The sequence below is a fragment of the Sorex araneus genome, chromosome 2 (assembly GCF_027595985.1).
Source record: "Sorex araneus isolate mSorAra2 chromosome 2, mSorAra2.pri, whole genome shotgun sequence".
In the NCBI taxonomy this organism is placed as follows: domain Eukaryota; kingdom Metazoa; phylum Chordata; class Mammalia; order Eulipotyphla; family Soricidae; genus Sorex; species Sorex araneus.
Genome location: NC_073303.1, coordinates 194,816,334 through 194,839,010, shown reverse-complemented (window position 1 = coordinate 194,839,010; position 22,677 = coordinate 194,816,334). Strand labels below are relative to the sequence as shown.

Here is a 22,677-nt window from a genome sequence, read left to right as displayed (position 1 = left end):
TCTTGAAAGTTTTATGTGACATGAGGGCTGTATTTTCTTCCTGTGTCCTCAAAAATCATTATTAGAAATAAAGGGTCAGAGTATAAGAAAAATGACCTATAAATGTAAGATGTCTTTTCATTATAGTGATGACTGTCAAATTGGTTACTTTATGGGAATTCACATGTTGAAAGCTGCCCAAACCCAGGTATGACAAGACCATCACTTTGAGAACTCTAGGATGACCTTTTGTCCACTTGGATCAGAAATTCGGTGCACTATTCAGGAAGGACGGCTCAGGAATGTTTAACTTGTCTGGTAGAGAAAAATCATGTTTCAATTCACAAAGAGAAGTAAGCAGAGGGTAATAATCTGTATGTCTCTCTCTTCGAGTTGCTGTTTCATGTGTAGCAGAAACAGTGAATGAATAGAAGGGCATATTATGTTTTCACATTACACTGCAATGTATTCTAGAAAAATAAAGGAATGTCATGGTAGATGTGAATTTCACTCATTCTTTCTTCAAATAAAACCAGGTTTTCGGGTTATTCAGCATTATAGAAATGAATTAATATCCAACGTAGAGGACAAAAAAGTGGGGATATGTGTTCTGGCAGCATTGTTAACTGTCTACTAGCTATTAATCTTCCTCTGTCTGTTTCATGTTTTTCTTCTTTTATGATCATCTGTCCACCGAAATGATTCCCATTCTCAGTAAATTTCTAGTCTCGAATAGGAGTAATATAGTACAGGTAAATAGAGTAAGGCCATTTTTATAAAGGTATGTTATAGGAGTTATGAAATATTGAGGTAGAAGAGTTCAGAAAGAGTTCCTGGGCCAGAGAGCACAAAGTGATGCATGCGTGCTTTGCAAGTATGAGGTCCTGCCCTGATTCCCAGCACCACACATTTCTTCATGCAATTCCTTGAGTAATCCCTGAGCACAGAGCTGGGAGTAGCTTCAAAGCACAACTGTATGTAGTGCAAATAAAAACACAAAAATATTTAAAAATATTCCCATGAAAAAATGAGGCCTATGGCATGAGAAGGAATTGGCTGGTTAGGAGAGTGGGAATCTTCCTGTGTATTTATGGTCAGTGCTGGGAAGGTTTTCATCACCAACCCGAACTGGAGAAGAGTTACAGGAGTAGGAGAGGTCCAGGGCAGGAGAAACAAGTATGGATGAATCCAATAAACAAAAGACAAACAAGTCTTAGCCTTTATATATTTTTAATATTAGCTTTTAATTTTATTGAACCACCATGAGAGCATTACAAAGCTGTTCCTGATTTGGTTTCAGTCATACAATATTCCAACACCCATCCCTCCACCAGTGTAAATTCCTAGTACTAATGTCCTCAGTTTCCCTCCTCCTTATCCCCGCCGCCCCCCAAAAAACTACTCTCCACCCCAGCTGTGTGGCAGGCACCTGTCTTCTCTCTTTCCTTTTAGGCATTGTGGTTTGCAACACAGACGCTGAAAGCTTATCATGTATATTTCTTTACCTACTTTCAACACTCAGTTCTTGTCCAGAGTGACCATTTCCAACTAATTTTGTCATAATGGACTCTCCTCTATCTTACTCCCTCCAACCCTCCATATCCTGGTGGTAATTTCTAACCACTGACCAGTCCTTCTGTTGGCCCTTACTTTCAAAAGATGTGGGACTTCGGGTTGTTGACAAAACCATTCTGGGTGCCAACTTCTTTTCCAGATGTTTACTTGTGAAGTAACTTTACTAGTCATTTCACAAGGTTGTGGTAAGCAAATTGAGAGGGTATATAAAAAGATATTTTGCAAAACTGGATTTTTGAAGGAGATTTTAGTTTTGTTTTAAGCATGACAGAAATAAAAGAAACAACAAGAAGGAGGAAAGAAAGTTATTTTGAAAAAGGAATAAAATTGATTTTTATCTTTGGAGACAAAAGGCAGACACCAAAGATCAATATCAGAAAAAAATAGGAAAATTCCTGAACTCAAGGAAAAATGTCAGATAATGAAGTTTTGCAGAAAATGAAATATGCAGCTTCATGAAAATCCTTATTGAAGGCATTTAATAAAACAAAGTTCTGGAAAAGGTGACTTAAATAAATCCAAGCAAATGAAAATAAATAAAAAAAGTCAAATCCCCTACAAACTAAAAGTACTTTTAGGGGGGGTGCTGTTTGCTGATGGAAAGATGTTTGGAATAGAGTGAAAAGAAAGGTATATTTAGATTTGGTTTCCAAGAAGCAAAGATGTTTATTTACAGATACATAACAATAACTAGAGTTTCTAAATCTTAGCACTATCATACTATGCTACGAGGTTCTTGGTTATAAGGGGTATTCTGTACTCTGAAGAATTTGGTAGACGTTGATTTCTACCACTATATTCTGCATGTATACTGCACCCTGCGCTCTATTCTTGACAACAGAAAAACGTTTCTGGTTATTGTCAACCAGTTCTAAGAGTTTAAGAGGTCAAGTCACCTCTGGTAGAGAATCTACTCGTATAGTTATGTTAATAGCATCATTGTTTTTATTTTGATGGCTTTAAGCCAAGATGAGCCCCACAACAAGGCTATAAAAAATTAAGGCATCTCCGATGGCAACAAGAGGTCTGCTTTGGGGGAAAATTCCCTTTAAGTAGTAAGTAGAGATGAGAATGATATACAAACTTCTACTTCCCAGGACAACAACTTGCCTGTGGCATGCGCTGACTCAGAGTCTGTCAAACTGGGCTAGTAATTCAAGGAAAGCTGTGGTTAGCAAGCAAAATTAGCAAAAGAAAAATGAGAAACTAATTTTGGTTGGGAGAAAATCAAATATGCCTCAATCATAAAATGGGGTGCAGATACTAAGATGTGTAGACCATTCTTGAATTAAATGCGACATTAAAAAGATAGAAGTAGATTTTTAAAAAATTATTAATTTTTAATTGAATCACTGTGATATATAGTTACAAAGTTTTCATGATTGAGCTCCAGTCATATAATATTTCAACATCCATCCCTCTACCAGTATACATTTCCCGCCACTGAAATTTCTAGTATTCATCCTGCCATCCCCACCCCTCTACCCTAGCCTACCTCTGTGGCAGCACTTTGTTTCTTGCTCTCTCTCTCCTTTAGGGTGTTATGGTTTGAATGGTCCTTTACCCACTTTCAGCACACATCTCCCATCCAGAGTGATTCCTTACAATCATCATAGTCATAATGGTCCCTCTCTATCCCAGCTGCACCCTACCCTAGACCTTGAGGCAGGTAGAAGTAGATTTTTTGGCTATAGAATTTCTATTCTAGAATACCAGAACATTGCAGCAGTATTCATTAGAGAGTCCAGCACAGCGGGGATTCTGACATTATTTGTATATATACTTCTGCTCCCCATAGGGAAGTTGTATGTTCTTCCTTTCTAAGTTCTTTTCAAGGATTAGCTGTGTGTAGAGTTTACAAATATTGTGTTACATAGAAGTTGATTGGATTTCAGTGTAAGTTCTCCCAGAATGGTGATGAAAATGCAGATGTAAATGGAAGCAATTGTGTCAGAATTTTCCCACTTTTTGTCTTTCTTCTTTTCGCTTTTCTTTTCCCCTCCTTTTCTTTTCCTTCCCTTCCCTGTTCTCTTCCTTTTCTTGCTTTTGGACCATACCAGCAGTATCCAGAGCTTACTTGTAGTAGCTCTGTGCTCAGAGATCACTCCTGGCCATGCTCGTGGTACGCAAGTACTTGCTGTACCATCTCTTCGGCTGCACTACTCCATCCACTTATCTTTCAACAAGATTTAACTGAACAATAAGTTCCTGGTTTTAGTGTTTCTCACTGAAGAATCAGGTGAGAGGAAAAAGCCAGGCCGAGGACTGCTGCTCAGTTCTGCAGGGTGCCTCATTTTCCATGAGATTTGAGAGCTTTTCTAAAATATCAAGAACTTGAAGCAGGTGTTTTAGTGATTATCTCCACGAATCTAATTCATTTGAATCACCAGAAGGAAAAAAAAGAGTCATGGTAAAATGGAGGAATTCTGATGAAGAATGTTAAACCCTAGCCTTTATTGTATACCCTCGCCTTTGTTGTATACAGATATGGGCAAATTTCGTGATCCACAAACTGTGGGGGTGCAAAGTTAAAATTCACGAAAAAAGGTATCTTCTATCTTGCATTACTTGCATATGCCAGTAATTTCTAGTATAGCAAAAAGATTTTGCAGTGTACTGAGTTACATTGCACACATAGAATATTTCAATTGAAATTATATATTCCTATTTTAATATAATAGCACAATTGGAACTTTATGTTAAATATACATGTACTTATATAAATCACCTTTATATGTAAATAAAAATGCCTCTTACCGCTCTAGTACAAATGCTAATTTACAGGTAATTTCCTTCAGAATTGCTATTGTTTATTAAAGATAAGATTAACATTTGTGCTTATTTAAAAAATAATAAAATAAGAAAAGTTGTTTTTAAAAATACTATGAGTTAGATCATATGGTAGAGTACATATCTTGAACTCATGAGCTAGGCCTTGAGTTCAATCCAGGTACCACATGGTTTCACCCTGCTGCTAATATCTCTTTAGGTAGCTAAGAACTATAGGTATGGCTCCTAAAGAAAAAAATCTTGAGCTTAGTTGATTGGCATAAAAATTCTTTATGTAAAAATTCAAAACTGGAAGAGTAAACGGAATATGTGAATAATGAATAGTTAGATAATCTGACATTTGATGTATAGAGCTGATCTTACCAAGGCGGGGAGAGTTACCAAGGGTGGTTGAGAAGGGACCCAGAGACAAAGCCGCTGGGAAGTAGACACTCTAGTTGATTGTGTTGGAACATTGTATGCATGGAATCCCGTTGTTACCAAACAATATTATAAATCATGTTGCTTCAAGTAAAACAAAATATTTTTAAAAATTATAAGAAATAAAGATAATTAGATACTCAAATGCTATTAAATATTTTTAATGTGGTAGAAATTTGAAGATCCCCCACACAAGTGCTATTTCTACCTTACTATATTTTGAGCTTCAGTAGAAGAAATATTCAATGTAGCAATTTGCTATTTGGTGCCTCTCAGCATTGCCTTCAGTTTAAACCTATTCTTTAAACCCCACTCATCAAATTTCTCTTATACAAAATGTGAATAAATTGCTCGCTCTGCTAGTCTATAAAGATCTATAAAGTAACTGCAGTGTTTCCTTAAGAACATAACAATAGTGATCAAGACAAAGTTTCAATAAGCTTTAACAACACCCATCCCTCCACCAGTGTATATGTCCTACCACTGATGTCCCCAGTATCCCTCCTGCCACCCCCACCCCACTCCACCCACTGATTATATCTATGGCAGGCACTTTTCTTCTTACTCCCTCCCCCCCCTTCTCTCTCCTTTTGGTCATTATGGTTTTGCAATACAGATACTGAGAGACCATCATGCTTGATTCTTTACCTACTTTCAACACACACCTCACATCCAGAGCGATCCCTCTAACCATCATTGTCTTCATTGTACACCTGGTTCTTCTAGGGGCTATTCCAGTTCAATGTTTAGAGTTTTCTCCCTGTGGTACTCATGATGTTGATAACTGAATCCTGGACTTCCTGCATGCAAAGTATGCCAATCTTATTAAGCTGCCTCAGCCCAGATTTGAATTTTAATAGACCTTTTATTTTAAAGCTGAACATTATGGTGGCATGAAAAATATACTCGAGTTGACAGACGAAGTGATAGTTATTTTCCTTTTGTGGGAGAAATTGAGTCAGACCCAGTGGTACTCAGGGATGCCTCCTGGCTCCGTGCTCAGGAAATCACTCCTGGCCATGCTTAGAGGGGGGTGTTTGTGGTGTTCAGAATTGAACTGGGATTGCTGAGTATGAGACAGGTGTCTAAACCTCTGTATTATCTCTCCAGTCCCTCATTTTCCTTTTATACATGTAAAGGTAAAAGTAATAACATTTTTATACAAAACAGAGATAGTATTATGTATAGGAATTTTTGTGACATCTCAAAAAGTTAACTAAAAGTATATATAGAGAACAAGTTGAATTTTGTGCTACTTTATTTATGTCATTAGTTTTAGATTAGTATTCTAAGGTCAGCCATTCTTCTTCAGCTTCAAAACTAAAGGTGTAACTGCAGAAATGCTACCTACACTTCCATATTCATTGCAGCACTATTCCCACTAGCCAGAATCTGGAAACAACCTGAGTGCCCGAGAACAGATGGCTAGTTAAAAGAAACTATGGTAAATCCACGGAATGGAGTACTATGCAGTCACCAGGAAAAATTAAGTAGTGAAATTCGCTTATCAATGAATGAATATGGAAAGTATCATGCTAATTGAAATGAGTCAGGAGGAAAGGAACAGACATAGAATGACCGCACTCATTTGTGAAATATAAAAGAAAAATAGTGTGAGACTAATACCCAAGGACAGTAGAAACAAGGGCCAGGAGGATTGGCCCTTGAAAGCCTTCCTCAAGTGCTCGGGGAGAAGGCAGTTGGGATAGAGAAGGACCACTATGACAATGATAGTGGAAATGATCACTCTGGATAAGAACTATGTGCTGAAAGTAGGTAAAGGAACAAGCATGATAACCTCTAAGTACCTGTATTGCAAATCATAATGCTCAAAAGGAGAAACAGAGAGTGAGAAAGAAGAAAAGAGCTTGCCACAGAGGCAGGCTGGTGTATGCATGTGTGTGCGTGTGTGCGCGCGTGCCTGTGTGTGTGTGTATGTGTGTGTGTATGTGTGTGTGTGTTTGTGTGTGTGTTTGGTAGTGGGAGGAAATCTGGGGACATTGTGGTGGGAAATGTACACTGATAAGAGGGATGGGTGTTGGAACATTATATGACTGAAACCCACTCATGGACCACTCTGTACACTTTGTAACTGTGTATCTCAAGATTCAGTAAAAAGAGAACAGCAACAACAAAAAGTAAAAGTGAAGAGAACAGTAGTGATCAAGCAAGGGTGTCTTATTAAATTCTAGGTATATAACATCATCTTATAATTTAGACTCTGATAAGCTCTTCATTAATGAGAATAGTTTCTGTTATAGCTGAGTGTTCAGCTGTCCAGTATTCATCTTTTTTTTTCTGGTATTTGGGAGGAAGAAATATAAGTGAGAGCATACGGACAGATTTTTTTCCTTTTTTATGCACACTTAATGTACCAGTAGGCACATCTTTGCCTTGAAAGTGTTGGATGTTTTCTCACATGTGGTTTAAAGGAATGGGACAGAGGGGAGACCTGGTCGGGTTGGTAGGAAAGGCTCAGCCAGATTCTAAATTCCATAGAGATGAGTTTATTCCTATACCAAGAGCATTTTTATCTCATGGAAGGAAAGAAGGGAGATAAAGGTGATTATTTTGAGATTATTATATAAATATTACATTAGATAATAATATAAATATTATATTATTATTATTTATATTTTATTATTTTATTATTATCCTTATTCTGATAAAAGAAAATTTATGAGCCATACATAAATACATAATTTATGTATTAATAGGATATTAATAAATATCTAATATAAATATTAGATAATAAAATAGATTATTATCTAATTATTAGGCTCCTAATTTTCCAAAATTCTCTTTTTTTTTCTCTTTTTGGCTTTTTGGGTCACACCAGGCTATGTAAAGGAGTTACTCCTAACTTTACACTCAAGAATTACTCCTAGTGGTGCTCGGGGGACCATATGGAATGCTCAGGCTCAAACCCGGGTCAGCCATGTGCAAGGCAAATGCCCTACCTGCTGTAAACCTTGCTTTATGAGGCATAATATATAAAATAAAGGGGGATTAAAATGGGTAAAATTTACATTCAGGCACATGATTCTACTGAGGGAGTTCTTTGGAAGAGGAAATGAAAAGGGAGCTCTTTAAATGAGCCAGAGTTTCCCAAGTTATAAACTCAAACCTTGTTGATTGTCAACAATGACAGAGAAGCTGCTTAAATATTTACTGGCTAGCTCAGTGGATGGATGGTTTTCGCTGTCAATTACAGATAGCAATATGAAGTTCTGAAAGAAGTAAAAGACATTTACACATAAGAAACATCCTCTTGCAACCCACCTGATTTTTCTTTTTGCCCCAATATGTGTGGTAGCTACTATGGAAACTCCTGTGGCAATGGCCATGGATTTGGTCCCTGCTATGGCTCAGGCTGTGGAAGAAGATACGGGTCAGCTATCTTCAGCTTATGGCTGTGGCTATGGTTCAAGATATAGCAGTGGTTATGGATATGGTGGATATGGCTTTGGCAGTTGTGGCTTTAGGCGATTTTTTAAATAGAAGATGGTCCCCTCCCCTTTTTAGTTGAATTATAGTGAGATACAATTACAAAGTTTTCCTGTTTGAGTTTTAGCCATACAATGATCGAACACCCATCCCTCTACCAATCTACATTTTCCATCACCAATGTCACTAGTATCTCTCCTGCCTCCCCAACGCCACCCCACCCCCTGCCCCTATGGCAGGCAGTTTCCTTCTTACTCTCTCTACTTTGGGGCATTATGGTTTGCAGTATAGATACTGAGAGGCCATCATGATCAGTCCTTTAAAAGATGTTATTCTTGCTGCTAGAGCATCACTGTCCAAGATTCCACTATGCAAAAAATGATACTCCAGAAGACAATGCAGATATAAGAATCTGGACTCTAGCATTTCTTTTGTTTGTTTTGGGGACATACCCCGGTGCTCAGGGGTTACTACTGGCTCTGCACTCAGGAATAACTCCTTGCAAGCTCTGGGGATCACAGGGGGTGCTGAAAAATTGAACCGGGGCTGGCTGCATGCAAGGCAAGTGCCCTGCTCTCTGTACTATCTTTTTGGACTGACTCCAAGATTTCTTTTTCATATATATATATATATATATATATATATATATTTTGGGGGGGTCACACCCAGCAATGCACAGGGGTTACTCCTGGCTCATGCACTCAAGAATTACCCCTGGCGGTGCTCAGGGGACCATATGGGATGCTGAGGATTGAACCCCAGTTGGCCGTGTGCAAGGCAAATGCCCTCCCCGCTATGCTATCGCTCCAGCCCCAAGATTTCTTATTTAAGAGATTACATACTTTACAGAGACGTGTTCCTAACCATCTGTTTTTTAGAATGACATCTTTGTGGCCTCAGACTCATAGGATCACCTGTTTTCTGAATGTTAGCCTAACTCCCATAATCTCTAAATTTCTGTTATAATTGTTTATGATCCTAGCATCCAGTAGTTGGAAAAATCATTTATTTTCCATAAAAAATGGTTTCTTGCTCATAACAAATGTCTGTGTACTTGCCTGTGGAATTATTTTTTAAAAGTGTTATGGTATTTTTTAAGAATTGGGCTGATATTATGTTGCATGAATCTTGAATTCCTACTTCATATAACATAAACATTTCCTTTTTATACCCATGCCACAAATCAAAACTTCTATATCTAATTCTCATATCTCATATGCTCATGAAGTTATAAAACCAATCACAAATTGTGTGCAATATTTCAGAACTGTGCTTTAGAAATTGCACTTTTTAGAGTGGATATAGAGAGAAGAGAAGCGAAGGAATGACATTCTTGGGGGAAGTAGTAGGACCAAGGAAAAGAGATCTGGCCTGAGTACTTGAAGGCATAGTGGAGTAAAAAATATCCACTGCTGAGAAATTAGAAACAGACTCAAGTAAGGTGGAGAAATAAAAATATAGGAAAGGGTGCTAGAAAAATAATCTATCAACTCATTTAGATTAGTGGAAATGCAAGACATTAATTTTCATATAGTGAGATTTAAGAAATGGAATGAAACAATGTAGCATGTTTTTGAATATGTTTATGAGGGAACATTCTAGACCATGAAGACACAGTAAGAAAATGACGGAACGTATCTCTCTTTCAGTTTTTTTCATAGTTGTAGGTAAAGAATAAGAAATAATACACATTAAAATGAATCCAGGCAGATAGATGCTAAAGGGAATTAGATTAATGGGAAAACAAATAAAAACGGAAATATTTGGTAGTTTAGGGAAGGTATTTTGATGTTTTAGCATTTGGCTGCTGATAAAAATATATCACTGTCTCACTATCACTGTCATCCCATTGATCATCGATTTGCTTGAGCAGGAGCCAGTAACATCTCCATTTGTCCTAGCCCTGAGATTTTAGCAGCCTCTCTTACTCATTCTTCCCAGTGGTGCTGCATTGGAGGCTCTTTCAGGGTCAGGGAAAAGAGACCCATCATTGTTACTGTATTTGGCATATTGAATACACCACGGAGAGCTTGCTAGGCTCTGCCATGTGGGTAGGATGCTCTTGGTACCATGCCAGGTTCTCTGAGAGGGAGAACTAGGCTATAAGAGGTTCTGTGATAGTGAGTTTTTTTGTTGAAATGTTGAATGTAATCGAAGTAAGGTGAAAGTAAAGTGAAATTTATCAGTTACACAGGCGGGGTGGGAGGCTGGAGAGGTGGGGGGTGTGGGGGAGGTATACTGTGATTCTTGGTGGTGGAATATGTGCACTGATGAAGGGATGGGTGTTTGAGCATTGTATAACTGAGACTTAAACCCGAAAGCTTTGCTTTCCACATAGTGATTCAATAAAAGAATAAATTTAAAATAAAAAAAAGAGATTTTTTTTCTCAGAGCTTTGTTTTATAGTCTCTGGATCTTGCCCGTTGATGGGATTACATGGTGCGGGGGGGGGGGCAGTTTGTGGTTGTTGTAAAAAGTTACAAACGCGTGTGCGCACTTGGGAGGGGTGAGATGATGTGTGTGTGGTGTTCTAGGGCTCTTGGGGAGGCTCTCTCTCTCTCTCTCCCTCTCTCTCTCTCTCTCTCTCTCTCTCTCCCTCTCTCTCTCTCTGTTGCCGCTCAAGTTTGGTGCTCTAGAGCTGCTGTGTATGGACCAGATCGGCACGGCTTCTCCTTTGTGCTCTGCTTCTGTGTGTGCCGCTGTGCTCTCTTCTCTCTGTCTCTCTATCTCTGACTCTGTCTCTGTAGGTTTCTTCCGATCTCTCTCTCTCTGAAGCCCTTCTGCTTCAGTCTCTGGAGCCCCACTTGTTCTAACTTCTCACTTGCTTTGTGCTCTTTATTTCCCCTGCTTCTGGCTCCAATGATTCTCTTTTGTTCTGTGCTCTGCTTCTGTGTCTTCCCTCTGCTTCTGTGTCTTCTCCCTCGCTTCTGTGTCTTCCCTGTGCTTCTGTGTCTTCCCCCTGCTTCGGTGTCTTCTCTCCCGCTTCTGTGTCTTCTCCCTGCTTCTCCTACAGACATAATGGATATAGCAATCACATAGGGTGGTGACACAAAGGTGGATTGAACATTGACAAATCAACAAAGGCGTAAGACCACTCCTCCAGGAGATTAATAAAATCTAATCTAAGGAGGTTACTTCAGATTACTAGGGTGGGATCCCATCCAGGATGTGTCTCTTTCTTCTTTCATCAGCTAGTAATCCACTTAAATAGTTATAGTAAATTTATTTCTAATATTTCTAGCAATGTCATTCTGTATGACAATAGTAAGAGATATCTCTGACTTAAAGTTTGGTTCTTTCTGAGGACATCTCACTATACTTTCTAGACCATAGTCTTCAGGTTAGGGTCCTAGTCTCATCATTACTTTTGGATCATGACAGCATTTGTCTATGCCATGCTCTTAACTTACAGTTGAATACTATGGTGCTTTGACCTGGCCCATTTCGATGCCAGGGTAGCTCACAGCTTGCCCTGGATCCTTTCTGTCTCTTGTTGGGACCCTGATTTTGGGGTGCTAGGCACTAAGGGCAAGCAAGTTGAGAAAGAAGCTGCCCAAGAGTAAATATTATTGGAGTCAATCAACTCCCAAGTTACAAAGCATAATATTAACTGTCTTCCTGTGTCCATACATTGCTTTAAGGTAAACTAAGTTCCCTGCGGAAAGGCTGAAAGTAAAAAACCAATGCTATCCTAGAGGTGTGGCTGCCAAGCTACTGGAAAATGGGGGATCTGGGTGGAAGAGGCCCAGTCCTGATCTGAGCAGGCATGGAGATCTCACCCCCAGGTCCTGCACACCTGGGTTGCCCTGCCAGTTTCTTTATGCATAAGGCTTGTCCAAACGTGTCGGAGAGTGGCCTTGAGCATTGCTGTGCTGGGTTCCAGAGATCTTCAGCTGCCAGGGCTCTGCTTGGGACTCGGAGGGAAACTCAACCTGGCCCACTCCGAGGTTGAAGACAGCCAGGCAGGAGGGTAGGAGACTCTGTCACTCTCTTCCGGGAGCTTTGTTTTATAGTCTCTGGATCTTGGCTATTAATGGGATTACATGGCACCAGGGGCAATTATAAATATATTAGTTACAAAAAAAAGAATAGAAGAGACTGATAAAAATGTATCAGTTACAGAAGAAAAAAATAGAAAGGGCTGTGGCATGTATATACAGGAAATGCAAATTAATTAAGTTTAGGATATGTCTCAGTTGAAAATAAGCAAGGTATTAAGACTTAAGTGGGAGGAAATGTAAGAATGAGATTAAAATTTTGGGCCGACCTTCTGAATCTACTACTTTGTAAAGTTTTGACATTAGTGTCTTTTCCTCACCTGAACTTGCAGAACTCTAACATTTAGATGTTTTAGCAGAAGCGATATTTTCAGACTTAGTTTCAATCAGCAGCTATAAATGTACCATTCTCTCAGTTCCATGAAAAGGACTTCTGCACAAAATGTGGCTGAGATCCCTGAAGCTAGGAGACCCCAATAAAATGGTTTGCTTGAAGAAATATGGTTCTACTATCACAGTTAGCCCTAGAGTGATGCTAGTTCCAAAGATGATTTGTCCAGCTGATAAGCTACTGCTTTCAAGATCAGGACACCGTTCACAGTCCCGAATATTTAAAATCTGAAGACTGATTGCCATGATTAATCCTGAATTTAGTTTTATGAACAGTATGAAATTTATGAGGCAGGTATAATTTATGTTTTCCTAAGAGTCTTAAACTTAGTATGTCTTTAAAATAAAAAAAAGTGTTTTGACTCATCCCATCATAGTAATTTTGTAGCTTTCACAATCGAATAAAATAAGAAAGTGTTAATAATGTTAAGCATGACGGAATAAAAACCCAGAGACTGTGTGTGTATGAGTGTGAGTGTGTGTGTGTTTATGTGTGTGCACATGTGTACACATGTTTATCATAGGTTTAGTGAAGCTTAGGGAAAAGAGATGCTGGCTGACTTCAACCGCGAGTGTGGAAAGGTCGGATTGCAGCTGAACCTCAACAAGACGATGCTCATGAAAAACAAACTAGTCCCTGATGCTTCATTTGCTCTCAATGGAATGAACATCTCTGAATGCAGCAGCTATGTGTATCTGGGTTGGGAACTCAACATAAGGAAGGACTTGGTGCCAGAACTGTGCAGGAGGAAGAGAGCAGCGTGGAATGCCTTCAAGAGCATTGAAGAAGTGGTTAAGAGGATGAAGGACCTCCAACTCCAGGCACATCTTTTTTATTCCACCGTTCTTCCTGCACTAACATACACCTCAGAGATCTGGGCCCTACGCAAACAGGATGAGAACACTATTAGGGTATCCCAAAGAGGAATCGAAAGAGCTATGCTAGGAGTATCATGTCTTATTCAAGTGAGAGAAGGAATCTGGAGTTCTGACCTCCTTCGAAGATCAAGAATCAGGAACGCTATCAAGACATCAAAAATCAGATGGGCCGGACATGGAATGCGATTCAGAGACAACCGCTGAACTAGAGGAGTTACCGACTGGATTCCACGGGAAGTCAAATGACCACGTGGCCGCCCACCAATGAGATGGTCAGACTTCTTCCTCAAAACCCTGAATGAATGATTTGAGACTCTTCCTCTTCCTGGGGTGAGCAGATATCATTGGGTTACACCAGCTTGCGACAGGGACAAATGGAGACATTACTGGCACCCACTCGAGAAAATCGAAGATCAACGGGAAGACAAGTGATACAAAGAAAAAGAAGAGATTCTTTTCTTTACATATGTAATCCCAACTGGAGGAAAGGATGCATGGCCACTGATAGGAGTACTTTCTGTGTGCTATATTAAAATTCTTAAATTTTAAATTTTCTCTATAGGAAATATGGTATATTTTCTAAAAGCCTTCTCCCCTTTATTTGAACACCATGGTTTACAAAGTTTGTTTATAATATACTGACATTCCAGTAGGAGTACACCAAATTTGATGGGCAAGTAACATGGATGCTAACTATGCTCAATACACAACAACAGAAGGCTCGACTAGTAACAAACAGTTTAGTAAACCCTCAGACAAGGATTTAATGACCCCATGGTGAGCTATAACAATTTTCACAAACTTTCTTTTACTAAAGCATTTCTTGATAATTCCACTAGCCACTTAGTTGTAACAAACGATATAAAACGAAATAGTTTTTGAGTAGTTATTACTTATTGTGGAGGTTTGAAATGATAAAATGAAGAAATTATTTTTACGAATAATCATTTGCAAAGACAACCTCACCCCCTTCTCCCCACCCAACACAAATGACAACACAGCCCTTATCTAAGTAGGCTCTCTGAATATCAATGGACTTAATTATTCTATTTCAAAAGGTATAGATAAATCAGGAAAGAAAAGCTGTCTATTTTTCTGCTTACAGGAAGTACATAAAAACTCAAAAGATAAATACAGCCTCAGAATGAAAGTATGAGGTGCCAGAGTAACAGTACAGCAGGTAAGGTGCTTGGCTTGCATATGGCCAACCCGTGTTCATTCCCAGGCATCCCATATGGTCCCCCAAGCACTGCCAGGAGTGATTTCTGAGAGCAGAGCCAGGAGTAACCCCCTGAGTATCAGCCAGTGTGGCCCATAAACCAAAAAATTGGAATAGATCCTGACTGAAAAATAAAAGCACTCATTCAAATAGAAGTGAAGTGAAGGAATTAAATAGAATCAGCAAGTCTCAGTGGCAAGATAGATAAAGCTGAAAATTAAGTCAATGAAATCGAAGATATGGTACACAGCTCCCACCATGAAAGAAGAGGAAATAGAAAAAAGAATGAGAAATAAGAAAGAGAACATAAGATATTATTGACAACACTGGGAGAAACATTGTCAGAATAATAAAAATCTCAGAGGAGAATAAAGATAGAGAAGGGAAGAAAGACTGAGTGAAAAAATTAGTTCAGCACTTCTTCAATAAGAAGGGGAAGATTGGTGAACTAAGAGGCCCAGAGAATGCCAGTCCATGTAAAATTTAAGAAGACATATTGTAATAAAAATGCAAAGAACCTAAGATAGAGATGGACTCCTTCAAGCAACATGAGAGAAGCAAAAACTAATATACAAGGGAAAAACATAAGACTAACACCACATTTCTCAAATAAAACTCTAAAAACCGGTGGAAAATGGAATGACCTAGAAAATGTATCGAGTGAGAAGAACCACCAACTAAGAAGTTTCTAACCATGCAATTTTGGCAGATATTTCTCTGGATTTAGTTACTAAAATACTAAAATACAGAAACCCAAAACTGTGCAGCCGCTAGTGTGGCCACTCAACCTCATACCTCTTCATTCTCAGCAATGGAAAACAGATTATCAAATGCTTCCTTTTCAGCAGATCTGACTTTAGGGGGGAGAAACTCCAAACAATAATAGTGAGTTTTTTGTTGAAATTTTGAATGTAATCAAAGTAAAGTGAAAGTGAAGTGAAATTTATCAGTTACATAGGCAGGGTGGGGACTGGGGAGGTGAGGGGGATGGGGGGAGGTTTACTATGATTCTTGGTGGTGGAATATGTGCACTGGTGAAGGGATGGGTGTTCGAGCATTGTATGACTGAGACTTAAACCTGAAAGCTTTGTAACTTTCCACATGGTGATTCAATAAAAGAATAAATTAAAAAAATAATAAAAGGAATTAGCATACAAAAAAAGAAGTTTCTAACCAGCAAGGTTGTCATTTAAAATTGAAAGACGGATAAAACATTATCAGGCAAATGGCAGCTGAGCACATTTATAACATCTAAACCAGTGCTGGCATAGATACTCAATGACCATCTGAATCAATGATCAAACAGCATAAGCCATTGAACTCCTCATAGACAACACAGGAACCAATTTATTCATTTTAGTAATTTCTTTTAAAGTAATTTGACTGAAATTTCCAATAAAATATCATTACATGACTGGATGTATTAGGAAGGAAAATCTAACATTTTGCTAGTTTTAACAAGAGACACAGTTAAACTTCCATATAAGTGCAGACTCACAGTGAAAGGATGAAAAACAATCATACAGACTAATGGAATATTTTTTAAAAGCTGGGGCAGCCACACTAGCATAAAACCAAACAGCACTCAGGCTAATGGGGAAGGTAAGAGAGAAGGAACACAATGAAACTGAATCGGTGCTTCAGTTGTGTTGATTAAAGAACAGTCCATCAATGATATGCACGGGATGAAAAAATTTCTTTCTGGTTGAAATGTTCAGTGATGAGTGGAGTGTTAAAGTCTCTGACTCTATTGTGCTCCCATCAATGTGTCTCCTTAGGTCTTTTAGCAATTGCTTTATAAGCTTTGCTGCCCCTTTCCAGCGCACGTGGAATATTCTCTGTGATGTTTCATATGTTCATATATGTGTAAACACACAAAAAGAAAGAAGATGGGGCCACTCAGGGCACTGGACACAGGGCAGCAGCGCTCTATCTCTCCCGCCACCTGCGTTCGGTAGTCTCCAGCCACTTCCCCCACCCCAGGGAGGTTGATGGCGATGACGAGGCAGGCGAAGGAAGGAACGGAGCCAGGCTGGTTGGTCTCAGTTGCAGTTTATTCCATTCCCATCTCCATACTCCCCTGATTCTCCTCCTGCTTCTTCCTCCCCCATGTTACTTCATTCTCCTTGCTCTGGATCTGCATCTTGATCTAGCTTCTCTAGGTCTGGCTTCTCCAGATCTGGCCCTGGGACTGGCCCCCAGCCCACTGTTTCAGCCTAGTTAAATCCCCAAGCATGAGGGGTAGGGCTTACACATAGGTGTGGTCACCATCAATAGGGGTAAATTTCTTTCCCTCAGGGGATGCTTCTTCTAGGACAGATTCTCTTTCAGCAGGACACCCACCCAAGAGCGGAATCCCATGGGTGTGTTTCTCCTCTCCTTGTCCAACTAACACATAAGCATTCGTAATATTAATCATTTTGTATGGACATAGTAAGAGATGCATTAAGTTTATAGAATTGCTCTCCTGGAGTCATCTCAGTCTTAGACTACAGTGCTCAGGCCAGATTAGTCTTTCCTATTCCTAGCAGGGTCCTAGTCTCATTGTTGCTTTTGGATCAGGACATGACATGTCCATGACCAAGCTCTTAACATATAGTTAAGCATTAGGCACTTTGGCCAAGCCCATCTCGATGCCAGGGTAGCACATACTCACCGCTTACCCTGGGTCTGTATTGTCCCTCGTCGGTACCCTGATTTTTGTGAGTACTAGGAAGTAAGGGCAGCTGAGGTTTAAGTCGAGAAAGCAGATGCCCAGGAGTGAATAATATTCGAAGCCAATAAAATCCCATGTATTAACAAACTGTCTTTCTTTGTCCATACAAAAAGGACATTGCTCTAAAGTAAACTATTCAAAAGACATAAAAGAGGAAAAAGACAATATTAACTTATAAGTTCAATGTCCTAGAAAGGTCTGAACTTACAAATTAACAGAATATGATTAGGGGGAAAACTGATTACCTGGTTGGGGAAGAGAGCATAGAAGTGATTACAAATAGACAAAGGAATGGGTGTGACTTGGGAGCACCTTGATGGGTGTGACCCGATATACCTAAGCTCCTTGCGGAAAGGAGAGCAGGACATACTAATGTTGTCTAAAAATGTTTAGAGATTATTACCAGATAAGCCCAAACTCTGTGGCAAGGGAGAAAGGACAAACCAATTATATCCAACATCTCAGATATAGTTAGAATATCAATATTATAAACTCAAGTAGTATTGTGACCATACTAACTAAACTATAATATTATTTGAACAATTAGAATAATAACCCCCTCAATTTTTATCTCTGTCATAGAAAAATGACAGCATTTCACTTTTTATATAGTTGCATAGAATTCCACTGTGTCTGTACACCACATTTGTATTATTCAATTCATCCACCCAAGAGAATTAGTTGGTTTCCTTATTTGGCTAGTATTATTAGTGCCACTGTGAATAGAGGGTCCACATATCTTTTGAATTAATTTTATATTCTTTATATAAATACCCATTAGTGTAATTGCCACATATCATTATAGCTACAGTTTCACCAGTTTTTAGAGCAATTTTCATTCTGTTTTCCATTGCATGACCAATATGTACTAATATACCTTCCAGTGTTAATATACTTTTAAATTTCAATATGTTTCTGAATAAACTTTTATCTATCTTAGATGGAAGTTTAGTTCAAATACAAACACCATACAAGAACTATCTCTTACAACACTGTTACATGTTTTATAAACCAAAATCTTTCCTTATCTCTTTTAAGTGATTTGATCACAATAAAAATGTGAAAGAAGTAACTTATGCTATGGTGATCCATTTCATGTGAAATGACTCGATTGTACAATTCTTGGAGGTTTCAGAGACTCTCACTATTCCAAGTGTCACTGTGGATGAAAGAAAATGTTCCCCTCCAACTCTGTTAGTGAGCCCAGTCCCATTAACTATGGCTGATAGTCTCTCTTTCAATTTTTATTTTACCTTTTCACTTTCATTTCAAAGCCTTCTATTCTGATTTCTCACTGGTATGAATGTTCTCTGGGTCTTTGCTGAATATAAACGTGCTCTCCAGGCTAAGTCATACTCCTATCTGTTACCAGAAGCCAACTCATAACTGAGGTTTTGTAATCAATAAAAATAACAATTTAGCACAACATCCATGTTGTTTTAGTCCTGTAAACCAGGAGTTTAAGTTATATCAAACTGGGATCACTGTCAGGGTCTCAAAATATTGCAATGAAAATGATATAAAATAAATGTGCAACATCCCTTTTATATATAACTAAGTAGAGTTGCCAGGTTTAGTGACCTTCCCTCCAATGCTGTGGGAAGCATAGCCATGCTAAAAAGTAATTTTTTTAGCTGATATTTAAATTGAGTTACCTTGTCATTTATCTGCCAGACCTAAGGATATATAAACTGGTCTCGCCTTTCAGTGTGACACACGCATTGTTCCAGTTCTATTCTTTTTTATTATCAGGCTGATTACTTCAGTAGTCAGCCTTTAGATACAAATTTATTATACAAAGTACTTGAGAACAGGGTGGAACCAAAATAGATTTTTTAGCATTGACTAATTCTACTCTTCCTGAGTTTGTAATCTGTCTCCCAATAAACCCAGTTGTGAGCCATCCCGAGTGGATTTGGACACACCCAATGATAGAGCCTCTGAAGGGACAGCGTTCTATTCTGAAGGTATCACATAGGAGAAAGCTGGGAGTTGAAAATCTGAGTGCTGTGATGCTACATTCTCATCATTCTGTTAATGTCTTTAGAAAAATAGAACACAATAAAAGGCAGCTTTACTGATTTTGCAATCTGAGAGTTTCAGATCAGTATCTGCATAGGGTACTCTAATTTCTGCACAATTCTAAGTGCTGAAGAAAACAAAATATGTGGCAATCACTACCATTTCCGGGTTTTATCGACTTCTTTTCACTGTTGATGTCCAGTATCTTGTAGCTTATAAGTTCCTTAATTCCTGGGGTTTAAAGGTTCCCTTCTCTCTTTTATGCCAGGACTGAATTCCAGGAAAATCTAAACATTGTTTGGACATTTATATGCACCAATATTCATTATTCTCTATAATCTTTATCAATCTATTTTTTCATCATTAGCAGTTTCTCTAAACATTTTTCTTGAGGTTTATATGTATGCATATAGGTGTGATGGGTTAATAAGGAAATAAGGGATGACTAATAGGGAAAAAATAGACCTCAAGTCATGAGACTTTTGATTTACATCTCCCTGATGACTAGTGATGTGGAGCATTTTTTCATGTGACTTTTGGCCATTTGTATTTCTTTTTTGAGAAAACTTCTGTTCATTTCTTCTCCCCATTTTTTGATGGGGTTGGAGGTTTTTTTATTATACAATTCTACAAGTATCTTGTATATCCTGGATATTAAGCCCTTATCAGATGGGTATTGGGTAAATATTCTTTCCCATTCTGTGGGCTCTTCCTGTATTTTGGACACTGTTTCTTTTGAAGTGCAGAATCTTCTTAGTTTGATATAGTCCCATTGGTTTATGTTTGCTTCCACTTGCATGGTCAGTGCTGTTTCGTTCTTAGAGATGTTTTTAGCTTTAATGTCATGGAGAATTCTGCCTACATTTTCTTCTATGAACCTTATAGATTAATGTCTGATATTGAGGTCTTTAATCCACTTTCATCTGACTTTTGTGCCTGGCATTAGACAGAGGTCAAAGTTCATTTTTTTGCATGTAGCTATCCAGTTTTCCCAGCACCACTTGTTGAAGAGGCTTTCCTTTTCCACTTTGCATTTCTTGCTCCTTTGTCAAAGATTAAGTGGCCTTATATCATCTCACACCACAAAGACTGTCACACATTCCAAAGAACAAAAGCAACCAGTGCTGGCGTGGATGTGGGGGAAAAGGGACGCTCCTTCACTGTTGGTGGGAAGGCCAGCTGGTTCAGCCTTTCTGGAAAACAATATGGACAGGCCCTCAAAAACTAGGAATTGAGCTTCCATATGACCCCGCAATAGCACTTCTGGGAATACATCCTGAGGATGTAAAAGAGCACAATAGAAATGGCATCTGTACCTATATATTCATTGCAGCACTGTTCACAATAACCAAAATATGGAAACAACCCAAGTGCCCTAAAACAGATGACTGGTTACAGAAACTTTGGTACATCTATACAATGGAATACTATGCAGCTGTTAGAAGAGATAAAGTCATGAAATTTGCTTATAAATGGATAAACATGGAGAGTATCATGCTAAGTGAAATGAGTCAGAAAGAGAGGGACAGACATAGAGGGACTGCACTCATTTGTTGAGTGTAGGGTAGCATTACATGAATCTGACACCCAAGGACAGTAGATACAACGGCCAGGGGGATTGCCCCATAACTGGAAGACTGCTTCATGAGCAGAGGAGAGAAGGCAGATGAAATAGAGAAGGTATCACTAAGAAAATGATGGCTGGAGGAACCAGTTGGGATGGGAGATGCATACTGAAAATAGATAATGGACCAAACATGATGACCTCTTAGTGTCTGTGTTGCAAGCTATAGTGCTCAAAAGTAGAGAGAGAGTATGGGGAATATTGTCTGCCTTACATTCAGGGGGAGGGTGGAAAGGGGGGGGTATACCCAGGGTATTGGTGGTGGAGAATGTGCACTGGTGGAGGGATGGGTGTTTGATCATTGTGAGATTGTAACCCAAACGTGAAAACTTGTAACAAACTCATGGTGATTCAATAAAATTAAAAAAATTAAAAAGTCATGAGATTTAAATGTCTAAGAAAAAAAACTTTCAATAAGATTAAAAACCAGACTTGGTAACAGGAACCATCTTTATTCAGGCACGAAGTTCAAGGCATTTAACTTCGGGTAAATCATGAGTACTGAGCAATGACAACAGAAGCCAGATTGCTATAACTAGGATGATGAGATGAGCAGCATCATTTAGCGATTTCTAGGAGGGCACAGAAACCAGAAACAGTGCTTGAGTCTTAGACAAACATTAGTCCACAGCATATTGGACAGAAAAGACACACACATCTGTGAGGACCAAAGAACCAGGTTTATTGGGCAGAAATCACAATACAGAAGAACAGGATATGGAGATCACAAGTTGATACTCGGCTAATACTTGGGCGGGGTCAAACTCAGGACTTCTTCTTTCCAGGAACATCTTGCAGGAACTTCGGCTCCATCAGGAGCAAACAGGACATTCAAGATGACAACCAGCTTCCTGCAAGTCCCCAGAACTGTCTCTTCAATGGGATAAGATGGAAGACTTGGACTCAGCAATGCGTGGGAATGACCATTTTAGAAGACAGGTGCGCGCTGGTAATGTTCTAACAGCAAGAATAGCATCTTCGGTAGCAGGAAGAGCCATATCCGGAGCCATAGCCGCAGCCATAGCCAGAGCCATAGCCACAGCCATACCTGGAGCCATAGCCAGAGCCATAGCCACAGCCATAGCCAGAGCCGTAGCCACAGCCATACCTGGAGCCATAGCCAGAGCCATAGCCACAGCCATAGCCAGAGCCGTAGCCACAGCCATATCTGGAGCCATAACCACAGCCATAGCTGGAGCCGTAGCCACAGCCATAGCCGGAGCCATAGCCACAGCCATAGCCAGAACCATAGCCACAGCCATATCTGGAGCCAAAACCACTGCCATAGCCAGAGCCATAGCCACAGTAGCTACCACAGGAGCTTCCGGAGGTTTTGCAACACATGGTGTCTTGAGAGGGGAGTTCAGTAGATCAGAGGAGAAGCAAGTAGAACTCTCTGAAGTCTGAATGTCCTCTCTTGCCCTGAGCCCTTTTATACTCTACCAGAGGAGGGTGGAGCACATGACACAGAGTCCCTGGCCTCATTAGCCAGCAATTTTCATTTTTAAAAGGCTTATCATATGAAGGACAACAAATTTGTCCAGCAGTGTGCCCAGGATTTGGCCCTAGAGAGTCAAGGGATTTCAAACAAAACATATGGAACACACCTTGAGCAAGT

At 39.2% G+C, this 22,677-nt stretch overlaps 1 protein-coding gene across 1 annotated transcript; it reads right to left on the bottom strand.

Annotated features, from left to right (window-relative positions):
- Positions 1 to 22,016: 22,016 nt before the first annotated feature.
- On the bottom strand, positions 22,017 to 22,403 carry LOC129401730 (keratin-associated protein 6-2-like). Its single transcript, XM_055124538.1, has one exon. The coding sequence runs from the start codon at positions 22,401 to 22,403 to the stop codon at positions 22,017 to 22,019; it is 387 nt and encodes a 128-aa protein (XP_054980513.1).
- Between the last annotated feature and the right edge of the window lie 274 nt (positions 22,404 to 22,677).